This window comes from Capricornis sumatraensis, chromosome 10 (assembly GCF_032405125.1).
Source record: "Capricornis sumatraensis isolate serow.1 chromosome 10, serow.2, whole genome shotgun sequence".
Taxonomy (NCBI): Eukaryota; Metazoa; Chordata; class Mammalia; order Artiodactyla; family Bovidae; genus Capricornis; species Capricornis sumatraensis.
The window spans coordinates 77,256,576-77,270,100 of NC_091078.1; the positions used below are offsets into that span (position 1 = coordinate 77,256,576).

Below are 13,525 nucleotides of genomic sequence, written 5' to 3' on the forward strand. Positions count from 1 at the left end.
AGTCAGTGCTAGAGACTACTGCTATATTTAAGGCACTTCATTCTGAATGGATATGCTTTATGCCACTTGCTATTCAATCATAGGCTGCTACTGAGAAATTCCATTCAACAGCCTGCCTCTTAACACCATATGTCATCTGTATAAAACATCTAGGCCTGATAGAATATATGTAACACTACTGTTATTGCATAGGACTATACAAGTAGATAATGCACTGAAACTAACTTTACAACATTGCTGTTTGTTAAAACATTGTTATCAAGTAACAGTAATTGGCCAATACAGTATTTCTCTCTTTAAAAAAACATTCAGGTTTGCTGAAATAAACCCCAATTTAAATTACCATAACAGGCATATTAACGCTATGGTTATCATTCTCCAAGAATATTGCTAGTTTTATATCACTAAAAATAAATATGTAAGTTGTTTCTCTTTTGAAAGCCAGTTTTAGCCTATTTATACTACACCTTAAATGTGTGGAAAAACAGTTCTGAGTGAGACTGCAATATACAAAATATTCACAAAGCTCTCTTTAAATGCAAGACCTTGCATAAAAGTTTTCTTTCATGTGTGTACAAAGAATGCGGAAAACCACTAGTGAGTTGTAAAAATATTGAAAACGTGCCATTTTAAGATGCATTTTCTTACAAATTAATACAAACATAATGAAAATAACAATGATAATAAAGAATCTGTACAAATCAAATGAACAGTAAAACATAATTTAAAAATAAAAATAGTAAAGCCAATTAGAAACGTGCCCAGTTTGGTTTTCTTATCAAAAGTGAAATTGAGAAAAAAAGAAAAAAAAAAAACAACTTTCAGTGCTCCTCAATATTTTCCTTTGAGAGGACATTAATGATCATTGCAAAATAAAATTTACCTCATGAAAAACTGAATCACGTTCACTGATGAGGAAACCTGTCACAGAGCACAGAGTGACGAGCAAGACGAGACTCCGTGTTTCAGAGCCTTGGCCTATATCTCCTTTCAATTCAGTTGCACCTAAGGTACTGGTTGTTTTCTAACCAGACAATCCACATGAAAATGGCTGCATTTTTTTTCTTTTACAGAATACAGTATTTCTTTAAAGAATTTGCAGTATAAAGACTAAATGATGCTAAAAGGGTACTGTATCTTTAAGGCAGTACCAATGAATCAATACACTTACAAAATGGAAAAAGGTTAGTACGGATTCCTTTTTTCTTCTGTTTTTCCCCACCCCTCTCCTCTCCGTCTAGCTCTCTCTCCCTTTCACTCTCTCTCTTGTTTGGTTGCTTTACATTCTTTCAATTAAACTTTACATTTCATTTCCAAGGAAGTTGCAGGCATACAGATAGCAAACCAAGTTTCCCCTGGATAAAAACGGACAGAAATTTTTCTGACGCCAAAATCCTCTTGCTCTGAAAGCTAAAGTCTGGGTGTATTCAGTTCACAGATACTGTACATGACCGTACAATACTTCGGAGGCATTTGTAGTTGTAAAATAGAATATACAAGTCTGTTTCACAAAATTCTAAAAATAAAATATATCCTGGGCTATTGATAAAGCATGAAAAAAAATTTTTTTTTCATATTAAAAGAAAATGATCAAGAAAACCCCTTTCAGGTAAATTATTAAATCTGCTGATCAAGAAAGGAAGCAGTTTGTGAGAAAGCAGAGCAGGGAGAATTTGCTAGCAAGCATGTTCGGTTTCTTCCATGCTCATACTGCTCCTTCGGCTGCTGGTTTTGGATGCTCCGGGGGACACCGAGGAAAGAAGTGGATCAGTTATGCCAACAGGAGAAAGGGTATCGTCCATGAGGATGTCTTCCAGTTTCGACCCCATTTTCGCGGGGACGCTGTAGGCCTGGCTGCTCTCGGTCCCAGCTCCGAGGCTGTTGTTGAAGGTGATGGTGCCGTCTGTGAGATCCAGGGTTGTTGTACACGTGAGGTCTGCGTGATGCTGGAGGAGGTCTTGGTTGCAGTTCTCAAGAGCGGGTTCCTGCTTGATGATCCGACTCACCAGATCTGGAGAGCAGAGACCCGTGGATGGGATAAGGGAAAGTCCGTGAGCTCGAGCCTGCATTTCAAGTTCCTAAAAGGGCAACAGAAGTCAGACACTTAACAAGGTGGTGCACAGGGGATTTTAGGACAGTGAATATTGAACGTGATATTATAATGATGGTTATCTGTCACTATGCATTTGTCCAAACTCAAAGGATGTGCATCGCTAACAGTCAATCCTTAGGTCAAGTAGTGATAATGGCGTGTCAGTGTAGACTCATCCACTGTTAGAATGTCTCACTCTGGTGGGGGGTATTAATATCGGGGAAGCTATATATATGCAGGAGTAGGAGTATATAAGAACTATCTACGACTTTAGGTCATATTTGCTCTGAACCTAAAATTGTTATAAAAAGTAAAGCACTTTTTTAAAAATCATATACTTGGAAGACAATAAATTATTAAAATAAACATTTTTTTGCTATTTCAAATTAATAAGTGTCATTTTTTTAAAGTACAGTGTATCACTGGTAATGTATAAAATGATTTTTAAGGTGGTATATGGATTTTATTATATATTAGGTAGGACAGTCTCTCATACATGTTAATGTTCACAGTGAAGATAAGTCAAAAAATATAAAAGCAAAATGTCAAAATGTGAGCTGATTAAAGGAAAATATTCAGTAAATAATATAGTCCCATGATCCCTAAACTGTGCAGAGATATCCATGGGTTCTATAATAAACTCCCAGGATATTGGGACTATTTTAAAGTTTCAAGGGAAATGCACCTTACTGTGAGAATGATCAAACTCAATATAGTTTCATAGTGCCAGTATGAGATTGTGCTACACTCTTTCCATCATATCATATCAACACAGAGCCAGGTCTCAGATGGTTACTGTGACTCAAAAAGAAAACAAACAAAAAAACCAAGTCCTGCCTGAAAATAAATGGGGAATGGGAAAGAGGGTAACAGTGTCCAAAATGACTCCAAGGCTGGAGAAGCCGTGCCCCAAGAGGCACACACATCTCACTGGTAGTAACATGGTTATTTAAAAATAAAATGAAAATATGATTTTTCTTTCAATTTATACATTTTGTCTTCTGAAATGGTTACTAAATTGTTAAGACCTAACAAGGAAATGGTAGGTATTTCTTTGGCTTAAGGTGCAATGAAAAGGTTACTGTGATACTAAGGGCACAGGGAACAAATAAAGATTGGATAATAATAGCAGAAGTTATGACAGTGCCATACGAGTAACTAAAGTCATATCATTTAATCCATCTCATCAAGGCAAAGGGAGTTATTTTGTTTTAATTCCACAAGAAAGTTCTTACGTGTAAGAGGAACAATCTCTTCTTACAACTTTTTCACATCCTTCCTGCTATAGACTGAATTGTGTCCCCTCCCCAAAATGACTGGAGAAGAAAATGGCAACCCACTGCAGTATTCCTGCCTGGAAAATCCAATGGACAGAGGAGTCTGGTGGGCTCAGGGGGTCATAGTCCATGAGGTCGAAAAAGAGTCGGACATGACTTAGTGACTAAAAAACAATCACCCTCAAGTCATACGCTGAAATCCTAATCTCCAGTAACTCAGAATGTGACAGTACGTGGAGATAATGTCTTTTAAGAGGTGATTAAGTTAAAATGAGATCCTTAGGGTGGGTCCTCATCATGAGGCACTGCAAGGAAACAGAGAAACAAATAGGGAAAGCCTTTCAAACAAGCTCCTTCCTGTCTCCCTTCCTGAGTATCCTTAAGTGAAAGTCCCTCAGTCGTGTCCGACTCTTTGCGACCCCGTGGACTATATAGTCCATGGGATTCTCCAGGCCAGAATACTGGAGTGGGTAGCCTTTCCCTTCTCCAGGGGATCTTCCCAACCCAGGAATCGAATCCAGGTCTTCCATATGGCAGGCAGATTCTTTACCAGGTGAGCCACAAGGGAAGCCCAAGATACAAGAGTATCCTTAGATCCTCCATAAAATGAACCGTATAGACAACTGACCCCAAAGAACATTTGTTCCTATGTGCCAATGCTATCTTCCTATGTTTTATGATACAATAAAAATAATAGACTATATATCTGAAGCAAGACACCTTGCATCAGGAGAGAAGGCAAAGGACACAACAGGTCAAACCTCTCAACCTTTGCCCACGAGCCTAGAAACACATGTCATGTTCAGCCTGTATGAAAGGCTGTCTGATCTCCAAGGACATTCTCTAGATTCAGTACAAGTGAGAGACGGGAGTCTGAGATGTCACAACACTATCTGCATATTCCTTCATGTGATTTCCCGACACACAAGTGTCCCTGGGCATCATTTGAAAACCATGGGCTGTTTAATAATAAAATTCCAGTCCCAGTGATATTAAGGCTTCATGGTCTTTCTTCTGTGAACATTTTTGCATGCATCACTTAGGGTGAAAATGAAAAGAATCCCTTAGGCTCAAGCTGATCACATGCACTACCGTAAATCTACACCCACATGATGAAAGCAGTGCCCCCACACTTGTAGTATGTCTTAAAAAAAAAAAGTTGAATGAATAGAGGCACACGTCTTATTCTAATCTTTTGTTGTTTAATTAAAAATGTTTACCAGCCAATTAAACTTTTACTTAGATTGTTAAATAGTGTGACAAGTCTCATCTAGAAAATTCAGGTTCACTGCATGACAGAGCTTTCCTAATTAATAATGCTTTCCATGATACACAGAAGTTCTAAAGGCTGCTTCACTGGCACTGGGAGAAACCCAAGACATAGTCACCATGCAATTTCCAATTCATATTTTTCACAGGATTTGTATTTCACATGAATGGATATATTTGGAACCCAAGTGACTAAACAACCACAATAAAGCATCTGGGCACAACCTTTCACCAACCAATCAACATGTAACTAACTTCATTTTATATGTGTTTCTGTTTAAAGATATCTTGTTTACAATAATATCATTGATTTGTTAAACCTAGCCTCTCTTTCAGAACAGTTATTGTATGTTAATATTTGTATTGAGATGCAGATGGTGACTGCAGCCATGAAATCGAAAGACAAAAAGTAAGAAAAGTAATGACCCTGGAAGAAAAGTAATGACCAACCTAGATAGCATATTAAAAAGCAGAGACATTACTTTGCCAACAACAGTCCATCTAGTCAAGGCTGTGGTTTTTCCAGTGGTCATGTATGGATGTGAGAGTTGGACTATAAAGAAAGCTGAGTGCCAAAGAAGTGATGCTTTTGAACTGTGGTTTTGGAGAAGACTCTTGACAGTCCCTTGGACTGCAAGGAGATCCAACCAGTCAATCCCAAAGGAAATCAGTCCTGAATATTCATTGGAAGGACTGATGCTGAAGCTGAAACTCCAATATTTTGGCCACCTGATGTGAAGAACTGACTCATTGGAAAAGACCCTGATGCTGGGAAAGATTAAAGGCAGAAGGAGAAGGGGATGACAGAGGATGAGATGGCTGGATGGCATCACTGACTCAATGGACATGAGTTTGAGTAAACTCCGGGAATTGGTGATGGACAGGGAGGCCTGGCGTCCTACAGTCCTTGTGATCACGAAGAGTCAGACACGACTGAGCAACTGAACTGAACTGAACACTTGTATAAAGAAGTAACACATTAGTATGAGTTGCTTTTGAAAATAGGTATATATACAAAGTATAAGAAACCAAAAGACCTCTGGCTAATTACATAAAGCAAGCAGCAAAAGCCGAAAAAGGGAAGAGGGTAAGGGGGATTTCCAAATGACATATAACCTCTGTTTCACTACCAAGATTCTAAAATGCTCTCCCAAGAAGAAAACCATCTTCTGCATCTCTGATCCGGGACTGAAGATTACTGCAGTGAAACAAGAGATGTGACCTCTAGAAATGTTGACAGTGTTGTGGGGCATTAACAAGATCCGAGATCATAAGTAATCTGCTCTGTTAAGTAAATGTAATGTCGGGGTATAAACGTCACTAGATAGCCTTTCAAGTGCCATGCTCTGCATTGCTATTCCACAATTATTTGCACTGGAAACATGAAATTAAAAAAAAAAAAAAGAAACCATTGGTATATGGCAAAACTGGGTACAAGTAGGTACATCTACTCAAGAAGAAGATAAAATGTCATTAACCCTTATTCATTGGTTGTGTTCAAAGTGAGCAAGTAAAGTAAAATGACTCTTGCCAACTCCTTTAATCATAAGCAAAAAGTCAGTTTTTCTTTCTCCAAGATAGTTTGAAAGGAAGTTGCATCTTTATATTTAGCATGAAGAGCCAAATGACAAAGAACCATCAGGACCTGATATGCAAGGGGTCCCTCATCTCATGCTTACATTGGTATGTATGCTCCCTCAATGGAATGACATAAGAAGTCCAAGTATTATTAAAATCACTTTTCTCCCTTTAAGAGCAAGTCAAAGATACATATGGAAAACTTCATTATCTGGAACAATTTCTAAAATTTATATCCTGATGATAAGATTTTCAAGGTGTCCCCAGGTTCCCTATAAACATGAGCTTGACCATGGATTGCGCCTCCTTCAATACTAAGACACCTTTGTACTTAACAACTACTGTGAGTTGTCATGATTTGCAGTAGTTATAGCTATGGAGTAAAATCTGTGCCCCCGCCCCCACCAAATTCATATGGTGAAACAATTCCCAATAGGATGGTATTTAGAGACAGGGTTCTGGGAGGTGATTAGATCACAAGCAGGGGCGCTTCACGAATGGGATGAGGCCCTTATAAAAGAGAGATCCTGCAACACTTTTGTAGTGTGAAGTAATACCAAGAAGGCAGCTATCTATGAACTAAGAAGCAGGACTTCAATCCCACAATGAAACGGCCAGCATCAGATTTCCCAGCCTCTAGAACTGTGAAAAATAAATGTTTGATGTGTAAACCTTTCAGTCTATGGTGCTTTTTATCACATGAGCATGACTGGTCAAAGACAGTTATGTACTACAGAGCTGCTATGAACACTGAATTAGTGAACGCTGAACCACTGCTCCTGGGGAAAACAGGATTACTTTCCTGCAAGCATCTGAACATGAGCTCCCCCAGTGGTTCAGTGGTAAAGAATCCGCCTGCCAAAGTTTGATTCCTGGATCTGGCAGATCTGCTGGTGTAGGAAATGGCAACCTATTCCAGTATTGTTGCCTGGGAAATCCCATGGACAGAGGAGCCTGACAGGCTACAGTCCATAGGGTCGCAAAAAAGAGTCAGATGAGACTTAGCGACTAAACAACTACGATAAAGCATCCGGGCACAACATTTCACCAACTAATCAACATGTAACTTTATGTGTCTCTGTTTAAAGACAACTTGTTTACAACATATCACTGACTCATTAATATTAAACTCAAGGCCAAGAGGCCCACAACTCATGCCTGAATGAAACGTATCTCCATAAAGCACATCACAGCCTTGCTGTGCTCAGAAAGATGAGAAAGCACTTCAGGGCCATGCTCACCGGCCACTTTAAATAGTGAATCACCCCAAAACCCCACAAAATTTGAACGACAGGACACTGAAAACACAGCAAAAAGGACACCTGTTTATAGTATGAACTGAAAGAAGAAGATAGAGCATTGTTCAACCTTAACTCGGAATAAACACACCAGCTAAGCCACATCTGCCACTCTGCACGTCTGTGAATGAGCATGTAAGTACCACAAGAGTCGATTTGGGGGTTTCAAATAACTGTTTTGCACAGAAACAAAAGCACAAAATAGAATCCACAAATAATGAGCACAGACGGTCTCACGTAAGTCAGGCCCCTTATGGCTCATTACACCCCATCTTCTCCATCTCCAGTCACCTCCACCCTGCGCACGCCGGGTACCTGTATTCTGAGTAACAAGTGCCGGTTGGCGTGCTCCAGCTTCTTCTGTCTGTTTTCCAGCTCTTTCGCACGTTGCTGTTCCCGTTGCAACTTTCGGATATAGTCCACGGAAGCTTTTAAAATGGTTCCCTTGTTCCAGCGCATGTCTCTGGAACGAAAATGGAAGGAAACAGTTTTAGTGTTGGATGCTCCATGAAAATTCAATACTCTCAGCATTCAGTTTCTCAAGATGAAATAACAATTAGAAGTTGAGAATCACTGTCATTGACTGAGTGCTAGTTATGTGCTGGACACAGTCTACTCACATCTTCTACTTTATCTTACTTCAACCAGACAGGTGCCTGGCGAAGGAGGGCCACTAGGCATGTGCTGAATCAGAGATGATTCCAATAGCCTTCCATTCCAGAGCTACATGAAGGCAGAGTCAGGACTTAAATTTAGGTCTGTTGATGACAAAGTCAATATTCTTAAACACTATATTCAATAGCTATAGCTTTCTAGGATGATAAAATTAAAACAGAGTAATAAACAGTTAAAAAAAAATTCTGTGAGATCCCACTACTTAATTGTATGCATGATAAAAGTGGCATCCTTGGGTTTTATCACGAATATTCATAGGCCGGTTATAAATTCTCTCCGTCTCCATGTCCTCATCAATAAAATGGTGATGCTATGCTTCTGTGAGCAGCCCCATAGGTATGTTGGTAGAATCAAAGTAGACCCTTTATATGAGTATGCTGAAAGAAGTCTAGAATACAGTTCCAACAACGGAGCAGGCACTGCGCTAGGATTCAACATCATAATTACCACAGCTACCTTTAAATAGCATTTGCTGCCTGACAGGTACTTTTTAAAGTGGTTTTCTGCTCATTTAATCATAACAACCTCAATTGGTAGACATTAATATCATCCCCATTTTATAGACTGAAAAACAGAGGCACAGACAGGTTAAATAATTTGCTCTAAGTATACAGCTAGGAAATGGTCGAGCCAGGAAGCCTGGAGAATCTGGTGCCAGACTCCATCCCCTAAACCACCTTCCTCTCAAGAGACTGAATCCTCAAATCAACTAGACTAGATAGAAATAGTCTGCTCCCCACCCTCCTTTTTTTTTAACAGGTAAGAAAAATGGAATACTTGGGGAAAATTTCCTCCCCAAGTCACACATCTAACAGGTTTTCTAATTCAAACGCAGGCAGCCTGAGCTTGGTGCCTTTGGGTTTCTAAACACTATCGTTCTAATGCATTCCTATATGAGAACATTAAAAAAGCCATTAAGGTGTAGGTAAGGTTGGTGGTTTAGTAGCTAAGTCATGTCTGACTTTTGCGACCCCTTGGACTGTAGCCTGCCAGACTCATCTGTCACTGGAATTTTCTAGGCAAGAATACTGGAGTAGGTTGCCATTTCCTTTTCCAGGGGATCTTCCTGACCCAGGGATAGAACTCATCTCCTGCACTGTAGGCAGATTCTTACCAACTGAGCCACCAGGGAAGATGTAGGTAAAACCGAGTTGAAAAACTTAAGAGTGCCCCAGAAAAATCATTAGGAATAAAATTATAACTAAACAGTGATATTTCTATATGCTTTAAATTAACCTGAGCTCTTTTATAGAAAATATCCATGATAATAATGACAATGGTAAAGCCAAAAACAATTTCATGTATGGAAAACCTCCTGTGACATAATCTAAAGCTGCTAAAAGCAGACTGGAAGTATCAGCTGGGACATGTGAATGGTGGTGGTTTAGTTGCTAAGTCATGTCTGACTCTTGCAATCCCATGGACTGCAGCCTGCCAGGCTCTTTGTCCATGTGATTCTCCAGGTGAGAATACTGGAGTGGGTTACCATTTCTTTCTCTAGAGGATTTTCCTGACCCAGCAATCGAACCCAGGTATCCTGCATTGCAGGCAGATTCTTTATCAACTGAGCTATAAGGGACACCCCATAATCTATAGCTGATCAAAGATCAGAAGTATCAGCTGGGATGTGTGAATGGAGGAACATTAAAACAAGCCACCAAGTAACTGATCCTCACATGGCTTAGATGGAGAACAAAACAGAAGCTCTCCCATGAGATGCTGAGTTACAGCCCCTGGAGAACTCCCTGGGGCTGATCTCTGGGGTCTGGGCACCAAAAATGGCAACCCAGGGAGGTGTCCTGAGATGCTAAGAGTGAGCACAAAGCCAACCTGTTCAAGGCTTAAAGGAAAACAACAGACCTGCCTCAGCAGCCAGAGAGAAATAAAATTATACTGAAAGATGCCTTCACTAGGCCAATAAGGTGAGAAACCCATAATTAAACAAGAAAGCAGATACTCTGGTTTTAAGAGGTGATGACTCTAATCACTTGGGCTTCCCTGGTGGCTCATCTGGTAGAGAATCCGCCTGCAATGCAGGAGACCTGGGTTTGATCCCTGGGTTGGGAAGATCCCCTGGAGGAGGGCATGGCAACCTAATCCAGTATTCTTGCCTGGAGAATCCCTATGGACAGAGGAGCCTGGCAGGCTAAAGTCCATGGTGTTGCAAAGAGTCAGAACGACTGAGTGACTAAGCACAGAATTAAAATCACTTACCTTGGGTTTCACTTCCTTGTGAGACCCAATTAATTAATTATGCTTTGGAGTTTTCTTTTTTTTTTTTGCAATGAGAGCAATCCTTTTTTTTTTTTTTTTTTCTCACACAAGGCAGACCTAGTCTAGGGTAGGAGAGGGTGTGGGGCTGTGATCAGCTTGACTATGTCTCTATAGCAGCCCCAAGGTCTGTGACAGAAACCTGGCTTAGAACAGAACAGATGCGGTCTGCTGTATCTTAAAACAATACCTACAATTAAAGATTGTTATCAGTTCAGATTATAAACACATAAGTATTCTAACACAATAAAGAAGATATGCAAATAGAGGCTTTCACTGCAGCCCCATAATTTCATAATATGTTGCTAAAGAGATCCATCTGCTGCAGTTTAAAAGAATATGCTAAAAAGTGAAAGCTGATAAAGAACAGGAAAATGGGAATTCAATTTCAACTATCATGCAAGACTGACTATAGGAAATGAAGGTCACAGCCCCTTCGTAGGATGCATTTGTGCTGCAGAACTGAGAATTTGAATGTTTTGAGTTTCAAAACGGCTTTCCTTGAAACCTCGGAAAGTGAAATGTTGATGATGGAGACTTTGCTTGAACATTCATCAAAACCACCTTAGAATGGGCAATGGTTTTATTTTGTCACAAATTCTCTGACAATAATGTGAATAGCAAATTTAATAAGCCTTGCATGAATAATGCTTGATTTCATCTTTACATTTTATTAGGTAGCTAAAAGGTCATATTCAGAGGCTAATTTCATAGAATGCCTGTGGGAGCCATTAAAATGTATACATCTTCGAGCCCTTTACTTCAAATGGGCCAATTTCTAATGGATAAAAATTGTGTATTTGTTGTCCTATTTGCTGACATTGCTGGTAGGAAAATTATCTTTACAACCGTTATCTCTGAAAGAGTGCATTAGAGACTGGAAGTTGAAATCCAAATTAGCTGACCGATGCTTATAAGAGGATTAAAAATTTCTTTTTTTCCCCTTGATTGGTAAAACAAACAAAGGGCATATAATTTGGGGGGGGAAAAACTGACTTTTTCTCTACTGAAGATTGTTAAACTTGAAATCTCCACTATCAGCTCTCAGTGCCTATATTGTATGAGCTTAAAAGCAAATAAATAGCCAACAAATCCTGCTTTATCACCTACTGAAGTCTCTGTCCAGTCTGAACTGATAAAATAACTTTTTTAGTAGTTCAGTGTTTGTCAAAGATTCTCAGATTTCAGGAAGCCACCTTCCCACCTCCAAAGCTGAACAGCTCATGTCCAATAATCTTTTGGAACAACTCAGTTCAGGTCTCTTGAGATTTTAGTTTGATAAACCAACCAAAAAAAAGGAGCAGGTGGTATGCATAAATGAAACCAAAGGAAGAAGGGATACTTCTTTAGTTTTATCTGCACACTTTTTGCAACATATGAAAAAACATTAAGGTATGAAAAAATATATGATGCAATTGTACTCACGGATCATTTGACTTGGGAATCAAAGTACCTAGTTCCTTAATGCGGTCATTTATGTTAAATCTTCTTCTTCGTTCAACTTCAAAAAAAGAGCACAGGAAAGGGCTATTAGTAATGGTGCCATATACGCATTTAGCACATCTCATTAAAGGCATGTGTGTATTATCTCTGCTTGGTTGGGACAATGAAAACCTGAATCTATATTTCCCAGTTACTTTCCTGCTTTTGGTACTGAGGTTAAAGCCCTTTAAAAGATGAGCTACCTTGGTACAGAACTGTATCATTTATGAAGCCCTGAGATTATAATTTCTCATTTGACCCTAGTAACTCCTGAAATTAGAGCTACCATCCTTAGTTACAAATGACAAAACTACCTAGGTGATATCAGAGAGCTGATGACGACCCAATAGGTGGAGAATAGCCAGTATTTGACCCTGAGCCTCCAGACCAGGGGCAGCCAGTTTTCTGCAAAGATAGTGAGCTCTCTGTAGGCCAAACAGCAAAAATAAGCATATAATTAAGTACCTACACAGCAAAAGAGAACACAGATTTCCATAAATTTTGTGTTAACAAAATTCAAAATGTACTAATATTAACTGAACACGATTTTCAATGATGCAAGTTTACTGAAAAGAATCACTGGATATTGAAACTTGTATTTTATATAATTTTCACATATCATAAAAAATTATTCTTCTGGCATTTTAAACCATTTAAAAATGTAAAAAAACATTCTCAGACTATAGGCCATACAAAAACCGTTCCTCCAGTCCAGGAATACCCAACAGAAACATAATGCAAGTTTCACGTGTAGTTTTTAGTTTTCTAGCAGTCTCATTAAATGAGTAAAAACGAAGAAGTGAAATCTGCTTTAATATTTTTATTAAACTCACTATATCAAAAGCATTATAATATCAACATGTGGACTCTATAAAAATTTATAAATATTTAACATCCTTTTATTTGTACTAACTTTTCAAAATCCAGTGTGCATTTTATACTCGCAGCAAATCACAGTTTGAATTAGGCACATTTCAAATGCTCAACAGGCAGACACGTCCACTGGCTACAATAATGAATGAAATCATCCTAGAAGTCAAGCATCTTCAACTATACTATGCATCCTAACAGCATTCTTCTTTTATAAATCCAGTTGTATGTTGAACTGAATAATCATCTTCTTGGGGGAAGGGGGGTGAAATAGTAGGCATATGACTTAATAAATGTTTTAAATTTACCTAGTCTGAAAAGAAATTCCAAATAACGTAAAGTCTAATAAACTGGATTAAAGGTATTAATATTTTACTTTGCATATACAAAATCTAATATATATTTATATTTGACTCACTAACATTCTGCATGCTCAATAAATAGTATTATTCACTACTTTCTCAATGCATATTATATTTTTTTCTTAGCTGAGTGATTATTTCTAAGATTAAATCAGTTATGCATAACACAGTCTTATCATCAGACTTTTATAAAATAGAAACAGTTAGGGATAATCACTGGCTCTGAAGAAGAAAGTTTTGGACCTCTGATCTAGCTAACTTCTTCCAAAACTCTGAAGCATGACATGTTTTCTTTTTCCAAGCATATAATATTCATAAAAAATCAAACATTACTGAAATACATAAAATGAA

At 38.6% G+C, this 13,525-nt stretch overlaps 1 protein-coding gene across 8 annotated transcripts in view; it reads right to left on the reverse strand.

Annotated features, from left to right (window-relative positions):
• Positions 1-1,602: 1,602 nt before the first annotated feature.
• Positions 1,603-13,525, reverse strand: part of MITF (melanocyte inducing transcription factor) — a 224,419-nt gene continuing 212,496 nt past the window's right edge. For all 8 annotated transcript variants that reach the window (XM_068981587.1, XM_068981588.1, XM_068981585.1 and 5 more), the window contains 3 exons: positions 11,886-11,961; positions 7,830-7,977; positions 1,603-2,078 (listed from right to left, as the gene is read on the reverse strand). In XM_068981587.1, coding sequence (XP_068837688.1) covers positions 1,677-2,078; positions 7,830-7,977; positions 11,886-11,961 — 626 coding nt within the window. In that variant the 3' untranslated portion in view covers positions 1,603-1,676. The remainder of the gene's footprint in view (positions 2,079-7,829; positions 7,978-11,885; positions 11,962-13,525) is intronic.